Raw genomic sequence first — 27,362 nt, 5'->3', positions numbered from 1 at the left:
GGAGCATTTCTTGGGCGATTGTTGCATGTATGGCAGCCCGTTCAAGTGAATGGGCTGCCCTATGTGTGACGAGTGAAACCGCTCCAAAACGCCCAAAACAAACACATGCAAGAACGTGAGTCTTCACTACGTGGAGATGTGAATGGGGCCTGACAGCTGAGTGTCTCCGTCCATTCCCTCCTACAGTTCCATGAAAAAGTATTCATACCCCTTGACATTTTTCACATTTTGTTGTGTTACAACCAAAAACATAAATGTATTTTATTGGGATTTTATGTGATAGACCAACACAAAGTGGAGCATACAGGTGAAACTCGAAAAATTAGAATATCGTGCAAAAGTTCATTTATTTCAGTAATGCAACTTAAAAGGTGAAACTAGTATATGAGATAGACTCATTACATGCAAAGCAAGATAGTTCAAGCCGTGATTTGTCATAATTGTGATGATTATGGCTAACAGCTCATGAAAACCCCAAATCCACAATCTCAGAAAATTAGAATATTACATGCAATCAATAAAACCAGGATTGTACATAGAACAATATCGGACCTCTGAAAAGTATAAGCATGCATATGTACTCAGTACTTGGTTTGGGCCCCTTTTTGCAGCAATTACTGCCTCAATGCGGCGTGGCATGGAAGCTATCAGCCTGTGGCACTGCTGAGGTGTTATGGAAGACCAGGATGCTTCAATAGCGGCGTTCAGCTCTTCTGCATTGTTCGTTCTCATGTCACTCATCTTTCTCTTGGCAATGCCCCATAGATTCTCTATGGGGTTCAGGTCAGGCGAGTTTGCTGGCCAATCAAGCACAGTAATCCCACGGTCATTGAACCAGGTTTTGGTGCTCTTGGCAGTGTGGGCAGGTGCCAAGTCCTGCTGGAAAATGAAGTCAGCACCACCTTTCACTGCAATTACAACTGTAAGTCTTTTTGGGTATGTCTCTACCACCTTTGCACATCTAGAGTAACATTTTTGCCCATTCTTCTTTGCAAAATAGCTCAAACTCTGTCAGATTGGAGAGCGTCTGAACAGCAATTATCAAGTCCTGCAACAGATTCTCAATTGGATTTAGGTCTTGACTTTGACTGGGCCATTCTAACACATGAATATGCTTTGATCTAAACCTTTCCATTGTAGCTCTGGCTGTATGTTTAGGGTCGTTGTCCTGCTGGAAGGTGAACCTCTGCCCCGGTCTCAAGTCTTTTGCACTCTAACAGGTTTTCTTCTGTGATTGCCCTGTATTTGGCTGCATCCGTCTTCCCATCAACTCTGACCAGCTTCCCTGTCCCTGCTGAAGAAAAGCATCCATGGTGTGTTCAGGGTGATGTGCAGTATTAGTTTTCCGCCATACATAGTGTTTTTGCTTTTAGGCCAAATAGTTCAATTTTGGTCTCATCTGACCAGAGCACCTTCTTCCACATGTTTGCTGTGTCCCCCACATGGCTTTTTGCAAACTGCAAACGGGACTTCTTATGGCTTTCTTTCAACAATGGCTTTTTTTTTCTTGCCACTCTTCCATAAAGGACCGATTTGTGGAGCTGTCGATCTCTGCAGCTCCTCCAGAGTTACCATGGGCTTTTTGGCTGCTTCTCTGATTATTGCTTTCCTTGCCTGGCCTTTCCGTTTAGGTGGACAGCCATGACTTGGTAGGATTGCAGTTGTGCCATACTCTTTCCATTTTTGGATGATGGATTGAACAGTGAGATGTTCAAAGCTTGAGAATATTTTTTTTTTTTTTTTTTTTATAACCTAACCCTGCTTTGAACTCCACAACTTCATCCCAGACCTGTCTGGTGTGTTCCTTGGCCTTCATGATGCTGTTTGTTCACTAATGTTCTCTAACAAACCTCTGAGGGCTTCACAGCACAGCTGTATTTATACTGAGATTAAGTTACACACAGGTGGACTCTATTTACTAATTAGGTGACTTCTGAAGGCAATTGGTTCCACTAGATTTTAGTTAGGGGTATCAGAGTAAAGGGGGCTGAATACAAATGTGCGCCACACTATTCAGCTATTTATTTGTAAAAATAAATTTGAAACCGTTTATCATGTTCCTTCCAATTCACATTTATGTGCCACTTTGTGTTGGTCTATCACATGAAATCCCAATAAAATACATTTGTTTTTGGCTGTAACAAAATGTGGAACATTTCAAGGGGTATGAATACTTTTTCAAGGCACTGTATGTATTTGTACAAAGATGGCCATACACTTTACAATCTGTACAATTTGTGTTTAGATTTACTAGAACTATGCAATAGGACACACCTGTACAATCCATTCAGTTTTGTGTCAAATCAGACAGGCCCTTGTTCTACATAGTCGATGGCTGAAAGGTAATATTGTAATAAGGGAGGTGTGTGGTCCAGCCCCTATCACACCCTCTGTGATGCAACAAGGAAGTGAAGGCTTCTGGGAGACAATCTACAGGAAATTATGCAAGCTGAAAATCCATTCAAAATCTCACAAACTGACAAAAAAAATTAAACGTCCTGTGGGTGAGGTAAGTGAGAGAAAAGCGCATTGGGATGGTTGGACCAGAAATGCAATCGAAAATGCTATTTATTGTGAAAAGTGAAATTCTGCCCGTAAAAGGTGAACTTCTCCTTTTTTAAGAGTTTCCATCACTGGAACTAAGGGGCCAATCCAACCCCTAAAAAAAAAAAAAAAAAAAACAAAAAAAAAAAACACACTATAATCCCCCCTCCACCAAACTTTACACTTGGAACAATGCAGTCAGGCAAGTACTGTTCTCCTGGCAACCGCCAAACCCCGACACGTCCATCGGATTGCCAGACAGCAAAGAGCAATTGGTCACTCCAGAGAACACGTCTCCACTGCTCTAGAGTTCAGTGGCGGCGTGCTTTACACCATTGCATCTGACGCATTGCACTTGGTGATGTAAGGCTTGGATGCAGCTGCTCGGCCCTGAAAACCCATTCCATGAAGCTCTTTGCACTGTTGTGCTAATCTGACGACCACATGAAGTTTGGAGGTCTTTGCCTATTGCCTCTGTAGACAGTTGGCGACTTCTGTGCACTGTGAGCTTCAGTATGCATTGACCCCGCTCTGTCATTTTACGTTACCTACCACTTCGTGGCTGAGTTGCTGTTGTTCCCAGTTGCTTCCTCTTTGTTATTATACCACTAACAGTTGACCATGTAATATTTAGTAGCAAGAAAATTTCACAGATGGACTTATTGCACAGGTGGCAACCTATCACGGTACCATGCTTGAATTCACTGAGCTCCTGAGAGCGACCCATTCTTTCAGAAATATTTGTAGAAGCAGCCTGCATGCCTAGGTGCTTGATTTTATACACCTGTGACCATGGAGGTGATTGGAACACCTGAATCCAATGATTTGGAGGGCTGTCCTACTTTGGGCAAGAAGTGTACACACACACGCACACGTACACACGTACCTAGCACAAGTGTTCAACCAGAAAAGTATCTAACTTATGGTCCTTGTTATCTACTGAACTTTTCCCTGCACAGATGACATTGTTTTGGGATTGTACCTTTTTGGCAGACCGTTTCACAGTATATTTAATATTCCCCTACCTGAATAGCTTGCTGCATTAGGTTCACAGATTTTATTTTCATACAAATTGCTGTGTGCAATTATGATGTGTTGATTTTGGTAACCAGTTTTAAACTGCCAGGAAAACAAGGTGACTGGTGATCGCTGTGGCATTTTGAAATTTGCACCCTGATCTAATATTTTCTTTTTTTAAAGCACAAATTCAGTCAAAAGGTAAAAAATATTAAATGGAACTGTTAATCCTATCAATTAAAATTTGCTATTTTGACAAAATCAGACAGTGGAGGTTCTTGATGGACAACGCACTGTAACCCATTGCAATCTTCTGCTTCACTTTCCAGTGTTGGCTGTTCACTCGCTTTTTTCCATAAGATAGAAATTGATTAACAATCACAGAATGCACTTTCAAATGAGTCGGTATGTGCATTAAAAAGGTCACCCAACAGTTGACAGTGCTTGTTATCAAAACTTATGTGGCCAAAAAGTCACAGCTGATTCTCCTATTCAAATATCTATGCAGAAGAAAGGAAACTAATATAACTGCACCACATCCTTTAAAGATTTGAACATAAAAACACTATTGACTTGGAGCTGGATTTTTAAGGTGCTTTACCCATTGACCAGAACATAAACCGTTAAAATACCACTGCAAATGTCACAAAGCTGAACCGATGCATCTGCATAGGTATTATCTCTGCCTATATAGATGCATTGGTTCAGCTTTGTGGTATTTTAACTGTTTATGTTCTGGTCAATGGGTAAAGCACCTTAAAAATTCAGCTCCAAGTCAATAGTGTTTTTATGTTTTTAAGTCACTATACACAATAGGAGTACATATTCCCTCACTTAATTGTAATTACTAAATAATTGGAAGTACTAAACTTACAAAAGGTGAGGGAATATGTACTTCTATTGTGTATAGCGATTAACAATAAAGGAATGTATATTCATGTTTTATAGGATTTTACTTTTTTGCTGACATACACCCTCTGCGGTGGTCCACAGACTACCCCAACTCCAGGTAGGCTTATGGTGAAGTTTGTTTCCATCTTTAGAGACGCTCCTCTGATGTGGACTGGTTTGTTGATCGAATGACTGGTATATGGGTGGATTGTTTGTCCTTGCGTACAAAATGTGTGTTGTGTTTGGGATTTTTTTTTAGATATTTTACATAATTTCTTTAAGAAGCCATGTGGTGAAACATGTTGTAAGGGACCGCCCAGCGGTACCTCTAGCAATCCACCGGTTAGGTGCTTCCAGAGCGCGGAGTCTAAGTCCCAGAGCACTTGTTCACCAGGGCCCCTGATGGTGGGGATGGACTTGGAGCGCTCAGAGACCAGGTCGCGACTACTGGGCACACCCACCGCTGGTAGAGGTATCCGCCGAGGGCTCCCGCAGAGGAGGTGTGAGGAGGATGTGTGAGGAGGTCGGGAGTTCCCGACGGGATGGATGGATGGCTGAGCAGGTGCAGGGTCAAACAAGCTGGGTCGGGAGCCGTGGGGTCTGCGAGGTACAAAACAGCGGGCAGAGAATAGTCGGGTCACACGCCAGGTCAGCAACAGTAGATCAGAATAAACGGGGGGCATCCAGGAGAGAGGTCAGGCAAGCCAAAGGTCAGGGCAGGAGAAGACAGCAGGAGAAGACAATCCAGGTAAGTACTCACAGTAATCAGGTAACTCAGGAACAGGTATAGACCGAACGGCACTCAATGACAGCTCAGGGCGATTTAAATACTGCGCCCTGCGCTGTCATTGGTGCCCGGCGCGCACCCGCGTCACTCAGTGCGCATGAGCGAGCTCGCCGCCGCGGTCGGCCCGGACCTAGTGCCCGCATTCCCGTGCGAGGCGGCGCACTGCGCCTGCGCCGGGACCAGCGATCCCTGACACATGTAGAAGGAAATGCATACAAGGTTTTTGGCAGTACGAACAATGATCATAGAGGATGCCAAAGATAAAACATAGACTCTGTAGCTCAAAATACCCTAAAGTAGTTTATATGGATAACACTATTTAGCGTCTAGGAGCAGAAAACAATATGCTGATATTTGCTTCTAGGAGCTAGTGTGTGTAGCAATCATGCACACAGAGATGGACGCGGTCTTCCATTTTGCTCCAAACCCCTCCATTTTGTATCTCTCCCAAATCCGATTCCTCCGATATCCCCCCTCCCTCTCTGTTGAGTGACATGTGGTCTGTTTGACAGAGATCACAGGCAGCAAACTCATTGGGAGGGAGTCATGGCTATAAACTCCCACTAGCTGGTGCCCCTATGTCTGCAAGACTCTTGCTGGAGAAGGGATCATAAAACCATAAACCAAGCCCTCACGGAGCCTCAAAGACATTCCAGGTAGTTGTAAAAACAGACGTACATTTAAAAACTCACTTTTCCATATTTTATATCTTCAAATAGGACATAACTACATAAACAAGGAGCATATATTCGGACGGCTCACTTTAATACAAATTGTTTGTTATATTACATCCCCTAGCTGAGATCAACAGGAGAGCAGAAAATAATATCTCCTTAACCATCCCAGTAGGTATCTCATATTTCATATGTAGACGTTCAGCAGAAGATTCTGCGTATTAATCTACTCGTGGATAGAATGTTATATGTATCCAGGGTAAGTTATGAACCATAATATAAGCTACAAGGGATTTTTGGTCATAGCTTGGGTCTCCGCCTGCCACACTCGCCCAAATGAGTCGAATGGTTCTCTGCTTCAGGGAGACACCCTGCTGAGTTCCTAGATAAAGGCTGTGATGCTTGAAGTTGAGTTAAGCTGAGTTGAGTTAAATTGAAGATTCTCCCTTTTAACATCGGAACTAACTTTGGGAGATAAGGCATCCTTTTGGCTCTGAAACCTGATCTGCTTTAAACCAAGGCTGACGGCAAGTACTTTATCCCTCTAAACTTCTTTCTGTTACCTCTTTTGTGTGTGTGTGTGTGTGTGTGTGTGTGTGTGTGTGTGTGTGTGTGTGTGTGTGTGTGTGTGTGTGTGTGGCCCGGGCCCAGTACAGGAGGATTGGTGCTGCCCCTTATCAGCAGCTCTGGTCATACTTTAGCATAGTTTATTATTTTAGAGTACCCCTAGATGGTCTTCTGCCAGCATTTATGAAAACTGCCATCATGTTTAAATTTAGTTTATAAACCGTTCACTATTGCATAATTTATGAACAAAAACTCTGTTTCTGCTTGTCTCCAGAGATCTGGGTAGTTTTTTGGGTGCCTTGGTCTTCCCTTTCATACAGTGTAGAGAAGGTGAAGACAGGCTGTCCATTATAGCCCACACATCAAAAGACCTCTCTCTTCTTCATGTGTCACTGCAACTCTCATTTCTGTGGGGCAGATGACCTATTTCTGTGACCAGGGAGAGTGGTTAGAAGTGGAGATAAAATCTTATCTGCCTTATTTTTAGAGGGATTCAAAACTGGCATATAATTAATAATGCTGTTGAGGCAGGCCATAGATGTGATTTTCTTTCATGCAACCATGGGTCCTAGGTGCTTCTTCAGACCACTGAAGAAAATATATTCTTTAAATCTGTTTCTAGTAGTTAAATCACTTTTATTTATTTCATTCACAATATCTTGCTTTTTCCTGTGCTGTCCATCCCCTTTTTCTTTTCTAGTCAGTCACTAACCACCAATACTGGTGGTGGTCATTTATTGTTTTAGCCAGCCACCAATCCTGGGGAAGGACAGAGGGGCAGTCAAAAAGCGACCACCAATTCTGAAGGTGGTTATTGTTCCAGCCAGCCACTGACTACCAATGCTGGGGGGAGGGATTTGTTCCAGCCACTAACCACCAATCTTGGGGAGGATTATTGTTCTAGACAGTCACTGACCACCAATGCCGGTTGAGGAGAGGGGTTATTGTTTCAGCCAGCCACTGACCACCAATGCTGGTTGAGGAGGGGGTTATTGTTTCAGCCAGCCACTACCACCAATGCTGGTTGAGGAGGGGGGTTATTGTTTCAGCCAGCCACTGACCACCAATGCTGGTTGAGGAGGGGGGTTAGTGTTTCAGCCAGCCACTGATCACCAATGCCGGTAGGGGGGCGGTTATTGTTTCAGCCAGCCACTGACTTCCAATGCAATGCTAGAAGGGGGTGATTTTTTTTTTTTTTTTTTTGTCTTACCAACCACTAATGCTGGGGGGTTAATTTTCCAGGCAGTCACTGGCCAACGTTGCTGGGGGGGGGGGGGGTTCTTCCAGCCACTGACCACCAATGCAGTTAGGGGGGGCAGACACCATTTTGGGAGTCGGCCATGGACTACAGATGCTGGGGGGGGTTATTGTTCTAGCCAACCACTAACCACCAATGGTTAGGGGAGTTATTGATCCGGGGAGGTTAATAAGCCAGCCACTGACCACCAACACAATGCTGGAAAGGGGTTATTTTTTTTCACCAGCTTTGGGGTTATTATTCTAGCCAGCCCCTGGCTACCAATGCAGGGGAGTTATTGGCACAACCATCCACTAGGGCAGGGGTGGGCAATGTGGCCCTCCAGCTGTTGTAGAACTAAGAGTCCCATGAGACATTGCAAAACTGACAGTTACAAGCATGACTCCCAAAGGCAGAGGCATGATGGGACTTGTAGTTCACCAACAGCTGGAGGGCCACAGTTGCCCACCCCTGGACTAGGGGAAGGGGGGGGGGGTGATTTTTCTAGCCATCCAATAACCTCCAATGTTGTAGAGGGGTTATTCTGGCCATCCACCAACCCCCAATGCTATGGAAAGGGGTTAATTGTTCCAACCAGTTACTGACCACCAATACTGCAGGGGAATTATTGTTCCCTCAGCCACTGACCACAATGCCAATGGGGGAAGCAGGTGGAGGGTTATAATTCCAATCCGGGGCTGCTCCAGCTCTGTTTAAGCAATCTACTGGCCCCCCTGTTGGGTGAGGGGGGGGTTATTGCCAGCCACTGACCATCAATGCTGGGGGTGGGGTGATTATTTTTTACAGCCAGTGACTGACCATCAATACTTCTGACAAAATTTGCCTTAACAGTTGCTGATTGCGAAGTAGTCAATATTTAAAATAGACTGGAATGCGTAATAGGAAGAGTTTCAGCTTTTAAAAAAAAAGATTGTTCTGAGGGCTGTTTCTCTCACTGTGGCACAGTAATTATATAACCGATTTGTCAGCACAAGGACTCTTGCATACCTGTATGTGTTCTGTGTATTCAAGGAGTAGGCTTGGGTTTTATTTAATCATACCCCTTTGGGACCCTCTCATTGGGATTTGGTCAAACCCACTATTTGGTGGGTGCTGTGCGTGCCACTTTGCTACTCTCCTCTGGGACACAGGCAAAGGGTGTAACCTGTGCCTATTCTTTGACAAACAAAAGTCCCAATCATTACTGAAAAAAAGTTTTGGGGTGGATCTGCCCCAGGTGCCAGAGATATTAGATATGCCACTGGACAGAAATCAAGGAAATAAATTCTAAACCTTTCTATACTGTTACCTGAAAAAAAACAACAAAATCCAGAGTAAAGACCAAAAGTAAAATCGGAGCAGAATTATATAATGTGGGGAAAATGTTGCTACCGCATAAAGTTTGCTTTTCAGATTTTCAGAGACTGAAGGGTAGAACTTTGGTTTCTGTTGGCAGCACCTTAACTTTGGCTGCAAAGCTACCAATGACTGAGTAAGTTTTTAAAGTGTCCAGAACTGGAACTCTCTGTATCACCCCTTACATATAAATTAATGAAATTACCCTTCTGATATTTGTAATATAGATTTGAATGTGAATTGTTGCTTTTGGGCAACACACTCGTTCATATTTCAGAAAAGTGTATATCCGAGGATATCTCTGGATTTCTGAGGCCAAATTTTGTAAGACGTGGCAACTGAAAAGGGCACAGCTGGTAATAGTCTTTGGCATTTAAAGGCAAAGTATCCTTTGTAAGGACACTGCCGGATCGAGGCAGGTGAGTCTGGTTGTTTTTTTTTAACAGTCAGCAGCTACATTTTTTTTGTAGCTGCTAACTTTTTTTTTTTTTTTTTTTTTTTTTTTCATTTTTGCTGGTCCTCTGCTGTAATGTCTAAAGGGGCCCTTTCACACTGCAAAAATGTCGTAAGAACGTATTTTAATTTTCTGGTTTCCGGACTCCCAGCATGTACCTGTTTTGTTTTTATGCATTTTCCATTGATTTCAATGGGAGGTGCACTTTAAACTGGGCACCATAGATGCAGGACATTTCAAGATGCACCCCACCTGCAGCGCACAAGTGTGAAGAGTTCCATTGGATTTAACCACTTGACCTTTTACCCCCTTCACGACCAGGGCATTTTTTGCTATTTTGGCACTGTGCTACTTTAGTTGGCAATTCCTCAGTCATGCAACACCGTACCCAAATTAAATATATATATATATATATATATATATATATATATATATATATATATATATATATATATATATATATATATATATATTTTTTTATTATTTTTTTTTTTTTTTTTTTTTTCACAGAAATAGCTGTCTTTGGGTGGTATTTGATCACCGCTAAAAAGTAAAAAAACCTTTAATTTTTTAAAATATTAAAAAAAACAAATTAGGACAAATGTCTGCTACTTTTCTTTGATAAAAAATAACCCAAATCAGTTTATTTACTTAGTCTGTAGGAAAGTTATACAAACTATGATATATGCTATTTAATGAAAATTGATCAATCCGAATGTACTGGCAGCCTCATTTCTTGTGGCCATAAAATGCCAGGACAGTACAAATACTTACAAAATGACCCCTTTTTGGACCGTAGACAGTCCAAGGTTTTTAGTAAGAGGTGTGTAAAATAAATATATATATATATATATATATATATATTTATGTTGCCACAAATTTTAGGAAATGAAAAAAATGTAAATTTTCGTGCCCTCCTTTTTTTCTTTTTTTTTTCCCCACCAGTGCAGTACAGTGCCATATGACTGTATGGTGATCAGTGATACTGACTGGTGATAGTATGTAAAAAGAAAAAAATAGATTTTTTTTTTTTTCTTTTTTAAACCTCCTTTTTTACTTGTTTACATACTTTCACCATAGTGCCACTGTACTACTCTGGGCGGGTGATAAGGGATTTTTTTTTTTTAACGCTGTAATTACTTATAATAGTGATGACCACTGTTAAAAGTAATGGTTTTAACTGTCTTGAATTGTTTTCCTTTATGACCGCTTGCTTACTATTATGATGCTGTGATTGGCTACAGCTAATCACATGGTACAGGGGGCTGTGATTCATGCTATGATAGACTACAGTGATCACATGGTACCTGGGTCAATCTCATCATCCTATACCATGTGATAGCTGTAGGCCAAATCACAGCATCACAATAGTAAGTAAGTCGTGAATGGCAGCAATTTGTGACAGTTTTGCTTAAATGTTATCATATGATCGCTATGATTGGTCATAGCGATCACATGATATCCTGGCTGTACCGAACACTGTGATCCGCTGTGTCCACCAGACAGAGTGGACACAAGACCACACTGCTACTTTTCCCACTGGGTGTGCCAGAGCAACATATGGGTACATAGTGGTGCTTGGGGAAGCCACCCACCAGCAATAAATGTATTGTTGGTGGGTGGCAAGTGGTTAAAGAGGAATATTTTTGTTGAGTTTTTTTCATGTGCTTCTAGCAGAGGTAAAAGCGCAGCAAAATACATCAGTGTGAAAGGGACCTAACGTACAGTATAAATGTCTAAATAAATAAAGTTATTTTCTCTTTTGGGTATTTTTGTGCTGCTAATCTGAAATCGGTTGTTCATGACTTTCCTTGTAGTGTTCATCTTTCTACGCCTAGAAAATGAAAGTAAACTTTATGCCAGCATAGCACAGTTCTGGGGTTCACAGTAGATGATTGCAAAGAGTTTTTCAAGTGGTAAAAAATACTTTTTGGTCAATAGACCTTTTGAAGAAGTGAGTGTTCTAAGCATTTATTTATATGTATCTGATTTGTCTAGCTCCTTTTCTTGCATTTGGTCAGGTTAAAGGTACCATTTTACACAGCCATACGACTAAATACATACATGCATGCATACATACATACATGTCTACTCTGCTTATGTGAAATTATATATTATATTAGTATAAGGAAAAGTACTATATTTATACCTCTTCTGTTTTTAACATGTTGTTTACAGTTGCACGTGAAAAGGCAGAGTCTGCAAAGGTTACTAAAACTGACTCAGTGCTGCGTCCGACATTATTACTGAGAAGTATTACTAGCAAAATAAAAAAAGTTTGTTGAACCGAAATAAATCTAAAAGCAAACCCCCCAATTTTTTTTTTTTCTTTTACCAGACAACTAGATTCTGAAGGTTTTACAGATATATTGGCATAATAGATTATGTGAATATAAACCAGCTTTAAATAAAACTATACAATTAGATTTATTCCTTTTTATCAATTTAAAATAGTATTGCGTTTCTCAACCTTGTTAATATTTGCTTTGCCGATGTTTTTAAAATATTCCATTTCTCAACATTGTTAATTGTCCATTAATATTTGCTTTGCCAATGGTTTTAAAAGAAGCCCATAAATTCCCTTGTACTGTCCTCACCGAGCCACTTCTTTTATTTCACCCGTAATATATTCTGCAAGTGGTTAGGTATGTTTCTGTGGAAAAGTTTGGGCTATGTGGCATTGTGTTGTATGTCCTATCTTCTTTACACATTATTATCCTAAAGCCATTTGGCAAAAGCTGATGTAGCAGATCACTGTTAATTTGCAAAGTCAGTTAAAAGAATTCAGTTAAGTATGTGTTCACAGTATTATTCATCTTGGGAGTGGTGCATAATATCATATTGTTCGAGGAAGGGTAGACTGCTTTAATGCATGAAAGGCCAACGTCATGTTTGCCCTTAGGAGAATCAAATGTCTGGAATTAGCCAGCAATACTTGGTACTGAGAGAACATTTTACTAAAGGTGATCTCTTTTTCCGAGTACTGCTGACATATGAAAGAGCCTTAGACCCATTTCCTGGAAGTATAACCCATTTGATGGAATGAGTCCTGTCTTCTGGTGCTTTAACCATTCCCTTTCTGCAGCAAAAAAAGTATATTAAAAAAAGGATTCTGACATTCAAGTTCATGTCACTGTAAAATAATGATGTGGTTTAGAATTGAAATATATATCTTTTTTTTTTTTTTTTTTTTTTTTTTTTTTTTTTTTTTATATGAGAAATCCTTGACTAATTTTTGTCCAGAATTGCATTATAAAGACCTAATAATCCAACAAAAAAAACACATTCATAACTAGTGGTTTTTTTTTTTTCCATTTTAAATCTTTAAACTTTAAAATGTTCGCAGTATTAAGGGGAAGTTTGAAGAAAACAAGTCAGTTTAACTAGATATTCACTAAATTACAGATTTTGAAAAGTTTACTAAATTGGCGCCCCTCGTTTGAGTCAATGTGTAGAAAATAATTTATTCAAGTCTAATGCATGTTCATCCATGTAGGCAATATCTGTTTTTATCAAATGAAGCTTAAAGTGGTTGTAGACCTCAGACATAAGATATGAACAAAGCATATCCCTCTATAGTGTGTATTTGTCTCAGTCCAGAGCACGAAGTGTCATTTGTCTGCTGCCTCGTTCATCTATCTACATAAGTCACTTCTGACAGGTTTTTCTGATACCAGGATGTAAAAAGGTGACAAGGGAGGGAGCTTCACCACACAGCCTGTGATTGACAGCCTCAGCTCTGTTCCTGTTTGGTGTTTTGAAAAGGGGGGGGGGTGTCCTTTCCGTCCAATCAGAGAAGAATGTCGCCAGCACACCGAGGATCTCTAGTATGGGTCCAAAGATTTAATAAGCAATCGCATAGTTACAGCAAGAGCAATATTTTGGAGTCTCACTGGACACCTTCATCAGGCATCCCTCCAATCAGCTCTCACTGAACTATGCAGAGTGTAATTTTAGCTCTCTGCCCCCTGCTTTCTGAAATCTCAGACAAGCTTTATAAATTCTGCAGTTTGAATGGATGTAAAGGAAAGAGGGCTGCAGACAAACAGCTATAATGTATGTAGGAGGCCAGTCACTTGGTATATGTAAGGGGTTACATTCACTTTAAGTGATAAAACCTGCTCAAGACAAAGCTTCTTTTTACATTACCTGAACTTATTTACCTTATTTTAAACCTTTTTGCCTTAGACGTCTTTTGAATTTAGACTTGAAGACTTATTTTGTGCATCACTTGAATGCCTTGTCTCTTCTTTGGATGTACTCCAGATTACAGAAGCTCATATGTCGGATAACAGAGCCCATACCTATAAATACTGGGGACTTGAAGGAAAGTGAAGCGCAGCCTGCCTGAAGCTGACCTTGCATTTAGGAATATATTCCTTTCTGACTTTTCCGTGAGGTTCACATGTTGAGCAGTCTTTATTGTGGCCTATGCAGTACTATGTGGCAATAGCTTATATCTGTTTTATTCACACAGAGTAATATAAAATAGATTTAAATAGATGTCTCTTGCTATGAAGAAATTAAATCTTGTGATTTATTTATTTTTTTTTTTTTTAACAAAGTGACCGTATTTCAGATTTGGTCTTATTCTACAACAAACCTACTATGCATGAACACTTGCAGTAAGCTCCCTGTAAGAATACATATTTGATTTTAGAACTCGTAGTATACAACAATGAATGAGTTGCTACCCCAAGACCCTCTTTTTGTACTGTCGGGCAGACTGGGGTATTTGATATTATTGAACAGTATTCTGTTTGTAAACTCTGTTGGCTCAGCAGTACCCATAAGCCTTGTTGGAGGTTCAGGCACGCCCAAGTCATGCGGTTTTCCATATAGTAGTTCCAAGAATGGATTTCCTGCATTTAAACATGCATCCATTTTTCTCCAGACAGAGCATATTTAAACTGTTAATCCTTTTTCTCTCCTCCTATGAGCCACCTCAGGAACATACAGTATATGTTAAAAGTGTCTTTGTGTAACCAACAGCAAATTGGAAGAGGTTGTGCTAGTAACAGGAGAGTTGCAAGATTTTGCAGCTCAAGTATTGTGTATACTTTTTCAATTCAGGTTCTTTTAATAGTAGACTTTTAATATCAATGGGGGCTTTGCTTGGAAAGCAGATGGGATGTTACCAACAATTATGGGCACTGGTTTTTATTTCACATTTATTTTGTTATATACAGTGGATATAAAAAGTCTACACACCCCTGTTAAAATGTCAGGTTTCTGTGATGCAAAATAAGACAGATAAATAATTTTTTTCACCTTTTTAATGTGACATAAACTCAATTGAAAAACAAACTGAAATATTTTGGCGGGGGGGGGGGGGGGGGGGGAGTAAACCTAAAAAAACTAAATTTGTGGTTGCATAAGTGTGCACACCCTCTAACTGGGGATGTAGCGGTGTTCAGAATTAACCACTTCAATACCGGCACTTGTACCCCCTTCCTGTCCAGGCCAATTTGCAGCTTTCAGCGCTGTCACACTTTGAATGACAATTGCGCGGTCATGCAACACTGCACCCATATGAAATTTTGTATAATTTTTTTTTCACACAAATAGAGCTTTCTCTTGGTGGTATTTAATCACCACTGAGTTTTTTTTTTTTTTTTTTTTTTTTTTTTTTTTTTTTTGCTAAATGAAACAAACACCTGAAACTTTAAAAAAAACACACTTTTCTTCCTTTTCTGTTATAACGTTTTGCAAATAAATAACATTTCTTCATAAATGTAGGTCAAAATGTATTCTGCTACATTTCTGTGGTAAAAATATTAATAATTTATTAGAAATTTTTTTTTTTTTTCTTACTATTTTATTTTTCAGCACACTGTGACCAAAACAATACAATGTTACCATAGTAACATTGAACTACTCTGGGCAAGTGATCAGGATTTTTTTTTTTTTAACACATTTGCTAATACCAATGTATTTCATTGATATTTGCAATCATTGTTACTGAATGAAACTGATTCATTCAGTCTTTTGTTGGGATTAGCTGGGATTGGGCAAAGCTGATCACATGATACAGATAGGCTATGATAGGCCCTGTCTGTATCATGTGACTGTCTTGACCAGTCACAGCTAACAACACAATTGTATGCAATGAATGGCATGACATGAAGCCATCCATTGTATACAATCGACATGTGATCTGCTGTGACTGGTCACAGCAGTCACATGACACTGGCAATTGGCCGGCGTAGTGATATGTCGTTGGCTGTGTCCCATGGACAAATCCGGTGACAGATTGTGCCACTGAGCGGCCTCACGGGTGCGTGAGCGGCTCGTTTTGACAAAACATCATATGACACCCAGTCACAATGGCGAGTGTCCCGCCCGGCCGTCAATCTGCTATAGGCCAGGCAGGAAGGTGTTAAGCAATCACATTCAAAATCATGTTAAATAGGAGTCAGTACACACCTGCCAGCATTTTAAAGTGCCTCTGATTAGCCCCAAATAAAGTTCAGCTGTTCTAGTAGGTCTTTCCTGACATTTCCTTAGTCACATCCTGCAGCAAAAGGAAAGGTGCGAAGAGGGCTACCAAAGCATCAGAGGGATCTCATTATTAAAAGGTATGGGTCCGGAGAAGGGTACAAAAGAATTTCCAAGGCATGAGCTATACCATGGAACACAGTGAAGACAATCGTCATAAAGTGGAGAAAATATGCAACAGTGACCTTACCAAGAACTGGATGTCCCTCCAAAATTGCTGAAAAGACGAGAAGAAAACTGGTTTGGGAGGCTGCCAAGAGGCCTACAGCAACATTAAAGGAGCTGCAGAAATATCTGGAAAGTACTGGCTGTGTGGTACATGTGACCACAATCTCCCGTATTCTTCACATGTCTGGGCTATGGGGTAGAGTGGCAAGATGGAAGCCTTTTCTTATGTTGAAAAACATCCAAGCCTGGCTAAATTTTGCAAAAACACATCTGAAGTCTCCCAAAAGCATGTGGGAAAATGTGTTCTGGTCTGATGAAACCAAGGTTGAACCTTTTTGGCCATAATTCTAAAAGATGTTTGGCGTAAAAACAACACTGCCATCACCAAAAGAACACCATACTCACAGTGAAGCATGGTGGTGGCAACATCATGCTTTGGGGCTGTTTTTCATCAGCTGGAACTGAGGCCTTAGTCAAGGTAGAGGGAATTATCAACTGTTCCAAATACCAGTCAATATTGGTACAAAACCTTCAGGCTTCTGCTAGAAAGCTGAATATGAAGAGGAACTTCATCTTTCAGCATGCCAACGACCCAAAGCATACATACAAATCAACAAAGGAATGGCTTCACCAGAAGAAGATTAAAGTGTTGGAATGGCCCAGCCAGAGCCCAGACCTGAATCCGATCAAAAAATCTGTGGGGTGATCTGAAGAGGGCTGTGCACAGGAGATGCCCTCGCAATCTGACAGATTTGGAGTGTTTTTGCAAGGAAGTGTGGCCAAATATTGCCAAGTCAAGATGTGCCATGCTGATAGACTCATACCCAAAAAGACTGAGTGCTGGAATAAAATCAAAAGGTGTTTCAACAAAGTATTCGTTTAAGGAGTGTGCACACTTATGCAACCATATTATTTTTAGTTTTTTTTTTTTTTTTGTTCTTTTTTTTTTTCTTTTCTTTTTACTGCCCTCCACCTAAAAGATTTCAGTTTGTTCAACTGTTGTACAATTTTATAGGTTGCATTAAAGGTGTAAAAAGTTCTGAAATGATTTATCTTTTTTTTTTTTTTTTTTTTTTTTTTTTACATCACAGAAACCTGAAATTTTAACGAGGGTATGTAGACTTTTTATATCCACTGTATCATATTTATTTATTGGAGTGGTAATCATGACACATGTTAAAATTCCTGAAAACTGTGGAAAGGGCATAATCCTACGTATCACATGCTACTGTGCCTACTGTGCTAATGCAGGCATGACAAAACTGATGTTTCAGACCATATTGGCCCTCATACGCCTCCTTTGTAGCCCTGGCCATTTATAAAGCTGAACTGCAGCCTTTGTCTTCCATAGTTATACAGACTGCCCTCCTGTACTGAAATTGCTTACCATGATTTCACTGCACACTGTAAGCTTCTTTTGGTGTGCATTAGAAACTATAGCCAGTCAGGTATCACTTTCTGCAACCAGCTAGTCAATCAGATCACCTTGATGGAGGACATCCACCATCTAGATCTTTCCCCTTCCCCTCCAACCTTTACTGTGCCTGGCCCTTTCATATATTCAATTTCAACTTTTTCAGTCATCGAGGGTCAGCATTAATGTTACGAGTTGCCTTACTGTCCTTTTTTTTTTTTTTAAACATTATAAGCAATGCTGTATAAGGGTAAACTGTTGTATATTGTTACAAGTCTTATTATATCTTAGATGAAGGTCACCTTTTTAACCACTTGCCCCTCATCCTGACCAGGCAATTTTTTTGTGTTACGCCACTGCGTTACTTTAGCTGACAATTGCGCAGTCATGCAACGCTGCACCCACATTAAGTTGTACATCTTCTTTTTTTTTTTTTTTCCCACAAATTCAGCTGTTTTTCAGTGGTATTTGATCGCCTGTGCGGTGTTGTATTTGCACTATAAAAAAAAAAAAAAACAATTTTGAGAAAAAATATTTTTGACTTTTTGCTATTAAACATGTCCAGAAAAAAAAAAAAATTTCGTCATAAATTTAGGCCAAAAGGTATTCTGCTACATGTCTTTGCTACAAAAAAAAATTCCAATATGTGTAAATTAATTGGTTAAGTAAAGGTTATAGCCTTTACAAATGGCGGTGTGTGTGTATATATACTGGAATTTTTTTTTGTTTACTAGTAATGACAGCGATCAGCAACTTATAGCGGGACTGTGGCGCTTTTTTTTTTTTTTCTTCATAGGCTTTTTTGAGTTTGGGCAAGGACACGGGTCCCATGATCCCCTATTGCCCGGGGGCCCCATGAGTTGTCAGTCTGCCCCTGTTTAAGAGTATGGTAAAACACTCGCGTTTACTGCATGTAACTAAGAAACCACATTATAGAAAAGAATGGGATACAGGAAATATTTAACCATTGGATTAAACTGCTGCCTACAGAAGAAATAGATACTGGCCAAAAAAACCCCAAAACTGCTAGGCAGCATAGTGACCCCACCCACAACCAGCATGCTTCAGTTTTTTTCCGGAGAGGTGGATGTGCTTTCCTGAGCTCCAATGTTCTGTTCATTTGGAAGCCATACTATCAACAGAAGCTTCATGTTGGATAAATTTAATCCTGGAAGTCTCTCCAGTCAGCCAACAAGAGCAGGGTTTTCTCATTTATAGTGCTGCCACAGACAAGTACTTGCTGATTTTCTAAAATTGCTTTTGGTGTCACTACTATTTCTGACTACTAGAAGAGGGTCACTGTGTATGTGAACTTGCAGTACTTGGGCTTACTTGCCAGTTGTGTGTAGGGGGTTCTTTATGGAGTAGTTTGTATTCCTGCTGTGGACCACCTCATAACCATAGCTTACTAACATGCTTTTTTTTTTCTCCTTCCCTACTAAATCTAACAGTCATTTTGGACTGATCCAGTCAGGATCCCTCTATGGAACTGTCATCTGATGTGAATTCTATGCCCTCTAGAAATAATTTTTTCCCAAGTGGTCTTCCAGGACAGCCCATGACATATAGAGCTCCTCCTATCTGGACAGGAAATAGTTGCCCATTAGAAACATTTCTGTGTTCTCTAGCCCACAAGGTGGTGTTTCTTGAGCCATCACCTCTGAGGCAAGTGTCTGAACTGGAGGTCTTCTCCTTCAAGAAACTCTTTTTGGTTTTGCATAGGGACATGGTAGTGTTGAGGTTCAGGACTTATTTTACCTAATGTGGTTTATACCTTTCACCTCAACCAGGACATTGTACTTACAGCTCAAGTTTCACCAAAGGCAATTTCCTTTCGTGTTTTGGATACGCTTGGGGTTGCGAGGATTTATTTGTTTTTTTGTTTTTCAGGAAGCTGGGTGCTCCAGCTTCTCGTTCCACCTGCTCAGGCAGACCATCATACAAGCTTATGGTCTAAAGGTTTGGGTTACTCTTTCTTGTCAAGGTGCACATTTCTAGATCTGCGAGTACTTCTTAGACTTTTTGGCATTAAGTAATTTTTACCATATTTTTGGTACTTTTGTTGTGTTTTCAAAGTTCTACTACGCAGATATTCAGGTCTCTTTTCAGCTTCTGTTTTCTTGGGCCCGTTAACGATTGTTTGTTTGCCTGTTGCTTACCCCTTAGTTGGACTGCTTTTGGACATCCTAAAAGTTAAAGAATTCCCGTGTTCCTCAATAAACAAGAAAGAAAATAAGATTTTTGTACTCTCCATAATAAAGTGATTTAAATTTTGTTCCATAAGAATTATATATTTTTTTTTTTTTTTTTTTTACAAATCTGTTTTATAGGGGCCAATTGTCTGCAGTTGCAGATTTTTCCCTGTGAAAAACCATGACTTGTAGAGATGAGATGAGACCCTTTTAACAGCTTCTGTGAGCATAGTAAAATAAAATAAACCGTTGGTGCTCCTTTTATATACAGATACAGTATGCTGTTGTTACTTAGATCTTCTCAGATAATGACCTAGGGAGCGGTTTGCAAAGAATTTCTAATACGTGAGAACTGTGCATGCAGGCATATCAGTGATGCCATACACTGTCTCAACAACAAATACAGCTGCAGGATTCCCCACAAAGTGCTGTATAGGTCCTCCATTCTCTATTTCAAATTAATTTTTGAAAAAGGAATTGGACAGTACTGCCTTTCCTGATTCTTATTAGGATATAGCTGTTGCTTAATAGCAATCTTACCTGATCTTTACTTTTGAGACCCTATCGTGAGAACATACATTTCTTTTTTTATATTGATATAATAGTGAAGGTTGGTAACCTGCTTGGGCAAATATTTTATTACCTATCTGCAGACTCGCACTCCGCATTCCTCTGCTGCTTCTCCCCTTGAATCCTAGATGACATGGCAGAATAACAGCACTGAGGCTTTGTGGAATAATGGCTCCTGAACACATCCTAAAGCAAATGTAAACAAACGGCACTAAGGCTGTGAACAGGAGCTGCTGTTCAGCAAGCAGCCTCCGCATTCTTATTTTTACATGTGCTGATGCTGTGTTTATTAGTTCTCATGCACAATGCCTCAGGGTATATAATGGGCAACGCTTTAGGGATACATCCTCTAAACACAGCCTCTGCATACGTAAAAAAACAGGCTGTAAGCAGGACCCACTTTATTGCACATAGCCTTAGTGGTCTTTGTTTACATATGCTGATATTGTGTTCAATTTTCTGACATAGTCGTGCACTGGAGCAATTGTGGCGTAAAACCAAATCTCAGCAAGCATTCACCCTATATAAATCTGCTCTCTTAACATACAAGTCCTCCCTTCATGCTGCCAAACAAGCCTACTTTGTCACTCTTATTAATACCTTCTCATCCAGTCCTCGTCTTTTCTCTACTTTTTAACTCTCTACTTTCGCCACCTCCACCCAGTACCTCACTCACTACTTACGAGATTGCAAACCATTTCAAAAACAAGATTGACGCAATTCGTAGGGGCATCGCCACTGCACAGACATCCATCCCACTTAGCATACCTTAGACTAAACCTCCCTCAACACTTTCCTCTTTTGACCTTGCCACTACCGAAGAGGTCACTAAGGTTTTCTCAGAAGCTATCATGAATGCTGCTGCCAGAATCATCCACCTTACTAACTGTTCTGTATCTGCAATCCCTCCACTGACTTCCCGTTGCCCAACGGATAAAATTCAAAACACGAACAATGTATAAAGCCATTTATTATTATACAGTATTTATATAACGCTAAAAGGTTTGCTCAGCCCCAAACTCTGCCCCAAATTACATCAACAATCTTGTCTCTAAATATCACCCAAACCGTACTCTCCGTTCCTCTTAGGACCGCCTACTCTCTAGCTCCCTTGTCTCCTCCTCCCCCCATACTCCTCTCCAGGACTTCTCCAGAGCTTCCCCCATCCTCTGGAACTCTCTATCCCAATTTATCAGACTATCGCCTACTCTGCTTACTTTTAGGCGATCTCTAAAAACCTATCTCTTCAGGGAAGCCTATCCTGCCCTCAGCTAACACTGGAATCTTCTACTCTTCCAACCAGTCCATCCCCCACAGCTACTACCTTTTTTGTACCACTAGCCTCTCCCTTCTAGATTGTAAGCTCCAAGGAGCAGGGCCCTCAAATCCCTCTTGTATTGAACTGTATTTTTCCGGTATTGTCTCCCGTTTTATATTGTAAAGCGCTGAGCAAACTGTTGGCGCTATATAAATCCTGTATAATAATAATTTTCCAGTGCATAAGCTCTGGGTATGCTACTATCCGGCTAAGGCTTTGTGAAGGAGAGCACTTCTCAAATACCACCTTCGTAATATGAGCAATCCAGTACGGCTGTCATGCTAAAGTCCCTGAGTTAGGTCATTCTCTTGCTCAGGGGCGGACTGACCATTTGGAAAGGGCCCGGGGTCAGTAGGGGGCCCCATGAGATGCCCCTGGTACTTTTTTGAGTTTGGGCAAGGACACAGAGGCCCCATGATCCCCTATTGCCCGGGGGCGCCATGAATTGTCAGTCTCTTGCTACAGGGAAAATTTTATATATAATTTTTTTTTTTTTTTTTTCTTTTCCCTAGCTACAAGAGTATTGTAAATTAACAAACTATGAAGGTCCCTCAAGAACCCAGTGGCATATGTGGAATATTTTAAAGAGTTCATTTTTTTTTTGGTTGATTGAGCCCTTCTAAAGCTCCAAAAATAGTTTCCTGAATTACTATTTTATAACTTAATTTGGATTCTTCTTCTACAACATTTCATGTACCCCAGGGATGCTTTTGACAGCATTGGTACTTCTGCTTGGCATAAAAAATCAGCAAACTGCAAAACTAATGTACTAAAAAAAAAAAGTACTATATAATATTTATTTGCTTTACATATTCGACAGTGCCATATGCTGAAATATATAGATTTAAGAAACCCTAATCTTGAACAGAAATATGGCATCTGCTGCTGATACTTGCTTATCCAATTTTCTGAGATAGGCACCCTTCTTAGAAATGCTAGTTTATACCAACAAGATTTCCAGATAGGGAAGGGAGAATAAACGGTCAATATACCTTTTTTTTTTTTTTTTGTTTTTTTTTTTTTTGTTTTTTTTTTTTTTGTTTTACACTTTGAGGAGAATTTTCAAACTTCACAAGCCGCAGATTATGAAAACCAATCAGCTTCTAGCTTTGATTTTCAAAGTTTAACTGAAAAAGCTGAGGGTAGTAGCTGTTTGATTATTATGCACAGCTGCTCCTGATTCTGTCTGCTCTAATTTCCACATTTTATGTTTTTTGATTGCTTCCATTATCTCAGTGGCCCTAGGTTCACATCTGTGCTGGTCATGCCGCTGCGGATCCGCACAAAAATCTGTGCAGCCGCACCACCCACACACAGAAATGCGGACCCGCGGGCGGGTACCATTAGTTCTAATGGCATGCAACCGCACTGGAAACCGCAACTGTACTGGGAACCGAGATTCCCGTGTGGGCTGCGTTTTCCAAAGTGCAGGGACTTCTTCCCTACGGGGCACGGGAGTCCATTCAAATTCTCGTGCCCGTACAAAACGTGGCCCGCACGGCCGCGTATATGTGAACCAACCAGATATCCACCGTCAAGCCATAGATGAGATATTTTCTTTTCTGCAACTACGGGTTGCAAGAAGGAAAATCTTGCTATTTCCCCAATCAGCACAGTCAGTGTTGATGGGGGATTCCCTCCTGCAGCACTATTGTGTTATGCCAGCAGGAACCCTTTCCTGCAGGCACAACACAATGATTACTGGTAGTGGTAATAGCCACTGGCAGTAGTCACATGCAAAAAATTTGACAGGCTGGTTGTACTGAAGTCAATTGATGGATTGACTTCAGTACAACCAGCCTGGTTGTAGGTGGATCGAATCTTGGCTGGTCCCTGTTGAACCAGCCAAGATTCAGTCCATCTATGGCCAACTCAAAGGTAGCCTAAAAAAGAATTTCATGCTTTGCAGTACAGTGAGATTTAATAACACCTTGAATTGAACACATCAACAGGAACTTGTCATATCTGTCTCAATGAAAACATCCCCAGCCCACATACTTGTTTTGGAGTAGTCGCATCACTTGCAGTAAAGCTGAAAGGGAATGTTAAGCTTCACTGCTTTGGAATGAGCCTATGTGGGTGTCAGACATGTAGATAAGGTCTGCTTTACAAACCATTATTTTATCTTTTATAATGTGTTGCCTTTTTAAGTTTATTAAATTAAACAGAATAAATGCACCAACCTAGCTTGGGAAATTTTACTTCATTAGGTGATCAGATCACCCAATATTTATTTTACTGATTTTATTTTTTCATCTGCAAGCATATCTTTCCAAATAGATAATATGGGTCTGAAATTCTTCAGAAAATACTAACCTATTGGCTTCAATACTTTTAGTCATTTGACACAGGACAAGTATGAATATAAGGCAGGGTAAAGTTAGAAAACCTTATGTACACAGTTGTTCCTGGTTAGTAACTTGAAGCACGAGAGGGCCAACGTACCATCCATGTCTCTCCAATTAAACATACAATATGTGAAATGTATAAATCCATAGTCGATGAACTAAAAGATCTTTGTTCTCTGGCAGGTTGGTACTGGGGACACATGACTGTCAACGAAGCCAAGGAAAAACTGCAAGATGCTCCAGAGGGCACTTTCCTAGTAAGGGACAGCTCACATACGGACTACCTCTTGACCATCTCTGTAAAGACCTCTGCAGGACCAACAAACCTGCGCATTGAGTATCGAGAGGGGAAATTCAGGTTAGACTCTGTTGTTTGCGTACGCTCAAGATTAAAACAGTTCGATAGTGTTGTTCATCTTATTGAGTATTATGTTCTGTTGTCAAAAAACAAGAAAATAGAAAATGAAACTCTTCCTAACAGGACAGTACATCTTTGGCTTGTAAAGCCACTGTACACCTCTACTCCATCTTTACAGCATCTATGTAGAATGACTGTCAACAAATGCACAAAGAAGGTCCAGGAACTGCCATTGCCAATGAGACTAAAGGAATATATCACAGAGTACCGTTACCATGTATAGAAGCATTTTTGCAATCATGCCTACAGCATGGGAAATCCATTTCTGCAAGCAACTTCCAAATCCAGCCAAATATGTTTGAATCCATTGTCTGCTCCATGCTGAATGTAAGGACATCGTGTTATGTTGCTCCATTTTTAACTGGTTGTCATAGGACTGTTTGAGGAATGAAGGCTCTGGAAAGTAATTAATACAGTATGTTTCTTTTTTCTTTCAGTACTTTTTTTTTTTTTAACCACCCACCCTTATTGAAATGTATGAATCCAATTTCCATGAGTTCAGATTTCTCTTATGCTTTCATAATCAAGTTTTTTTTTGTTTTTTGTTTTTTTGTTTTTTTTTTCTCCTTTTTTTTAATAAAATATGTACACACTAGTACTTTTAAGAACGATCTTCCGCTTAAGGTACCCAAGCATTTTTAAGTATGTCCATGTGTCTGCACACAGCTACTACAGCTACTATGTCCCTTTTTTTTTTTTTTTTTTTTTTTTTTTTTTTTTTTTTTTTTTTTAAAGCACCCCAAAGCATAAAGTGTTGCATATTTTAGATTGGACATGTGCATTCACCAGATATTTTAATTGTAGTGACAATGTGCTTGATGTGCTGTATAGATTTAGTGAAGTTGTGTTCCCCTGTTCACCTGATACACATTATGAAATAGATTTGTTGGGTCTAATCTGTATTCTCAATTGTCTGGTTTATGGGAACAAGCCCGTTCCCTTAGATGATCATTATCAAGTTTGGTATCAAACAGGCAGGATAGAAAATCATATCTGCATGCCTATGAGATGAGTATAACAATTCTTATTTTTGTCTTTTTGTGTAAAATCAGTCTGAAATTGGGGGGGAATGAACACAGCACACCCTTAGGTTACACAGGCCTTCCACCCATAGGTGTACATGAAAAGGAGCATTCTTTGTAGGCAAAATGCTGTATAGGCAAAGCAAGCATCCATCACCGCATCATCCTCTGACTGTTTCCTGTATTGTAACCGCATTGAAAGCAATCCACTATCGCATTTCTGCCTCAAAGGACCTTAAATATAGCTATGATTAAGACATTGGGGCAGAAACGCTTCAGTGGTTTGCTTTTCATGCTCTTACAATAAAGGAAAGATTTGGAGGATTATGCTGTGCTTGGATACTTGCTTTGCCATCACATTTACCCAGATGTGTGTATGGTCAGTTCTGTTAAACACATAGCCCAGGTGTACGGGTACCTTAAGAGTTTAAATCACTAATGAATTTGTACTTGTAAAAGATTTGTTCAAAATGGCCAAAGTTCTGCAACGTGCCAAAGTCTAAATTCTGTCAGAATTGCTGTAAAGATTACAAATTATGGGATCAAGTTTTACTTCTTGGGATCAAGATTGTTATTAGTCTCACCTGTGATGTAGAACTGGATTATGGCTTTATTCTGATGCATACCATTCTTTGTAAGTCTCCTTGCACACGGTACTAATGTTTTTACAATGGATATTTTTGGCATAAAAACCGCAAGCAAGGTCCATATAGTGCTTGTGTGTAGACAGGTAAATTTCTATGCACATAAAAGCATATAATTCCCTATAGCTCCCAGAATGCTCTTTTGCATTTAAAAAAAAAAAAAAATCAAATATCATACTCTGATGACAATGGCACATTTTCTTGCACTATGCTGCTTTTGCACTTTGCTGCTTCCCCCCCAAGTGGGTGTGATTATATGCGCATAGACATGTATATGTGTATTCATGTGTATGCACGTAAAATTCTGACCTAACACAGCTGTTTGATTTTATTTATTTTTTTCTTTTCTTTTCTTTTTGGATCTGAATGTGGCACTAACTTAATGACACTTAAGGCGGGACTACACAATTAGAAAATCGACCGATCGGTCATCTGACGACTGAGAGGCATTCGTTGGTCGAAATAGTGGCCCACATTAACCAATCTAAAAAAATTGTTCGGGCAATACGTAGTGTTGACGTCTTCTGTACAGTGGAAGTGATGCAGTGTGCATATGACCTTGTAGCCGCGCCTTTCCGGCCAGAATGAGTGATATACACAACAATTAACAGCAATGCGTATAATATAGTTTATTATATACATAAAAATATAATATGCACAATTCTGGTTTCATTATCTCATTAGACCAAATGTACTCTTAACATTTGGATTTTTCGTTCGTGTTTACGAAGATTCCTTGGACATAAACATCCGGGTCATCTTCTTCTGTTTCCGCTCATGCGTGATAGCGCTTGATAGATTTTTTTTTTTTTTTCTTTTTTTTCTTTTTCTGTACGACCATCATACCACCGCATAGAAAATCGGTCGTTTGTATGCGAAACGACAAAATTTTTCACTGTTGTTCAACTGGGTTTTTTTTCGTTCACAATATTGTTATCGGTTAAATCATCCTGCTCATCAACAAAGAGAAAATCGTTCGATCAGTAGTTCCGCAAACATTTTTCATACGATTTTCGTACGATCGTGTGTATGGGGCATTACTCTGTATGCACGGGGCTATAGAAAACCATGAGCTGCATTTAGATCAGTGCATTATAAATGCCTGAAAGACTAAATAGAACTGCATTTTTGGCACCCGTGTGGAAGAGCCCTACCCATTAAGTTGCCTGAGGTAGAGAAGATGGTTGTCTCCAATCGAAAGTCCAATTTACCATACCCCAAAGTGTTTTACTTTTGAATTCCT

General features: G+C 40.0%; 1 protein-coding gene across 1 annotated transcript in view; it reads left to right on the top strand.

Moving 5' to 3' along the window:
• SOCS2 (suppressor of cytokine signaling 2) overlaps positions 1–24,889 on the top strand; it is a 39,053-nt gene extending 14,164 nt beyond the window's left edge. The window contains exon 3 of the mRNA XM_089652671.1: positions 24,219–24,889. Coding sequence (XP_089508797.1) covers positions 24,219–24,676 — 458 coding nt within the window. The 3' untranslated portion in view covers positions 24,677–24,889. The remainder of the gene's footprint in view (positions 1–24,218) is intronic.
• Positions 24,890–27,362: the final 2,473 nt, after the last annotated feature.

Source organism: Staurois parvus, unplaced genomic scaffold (genome assembly GCF_062004578.1).
Source record: "Staurois parvus isolate SC_StPar_1 unplaced genomic scaffold, SC_StPar_1.0 ptg000025l, whole genome shotgun sequence".
Taxonomy (NCBI): domain Eukaryota; kingdom Metazoa; phylum Chordata; class Amphibia; order Anura; family Ranidae; genus Staurois; species Staurois parvus.
This window is presented reverse-complemented; position numbering and strand designations above follow the sequence as displayed.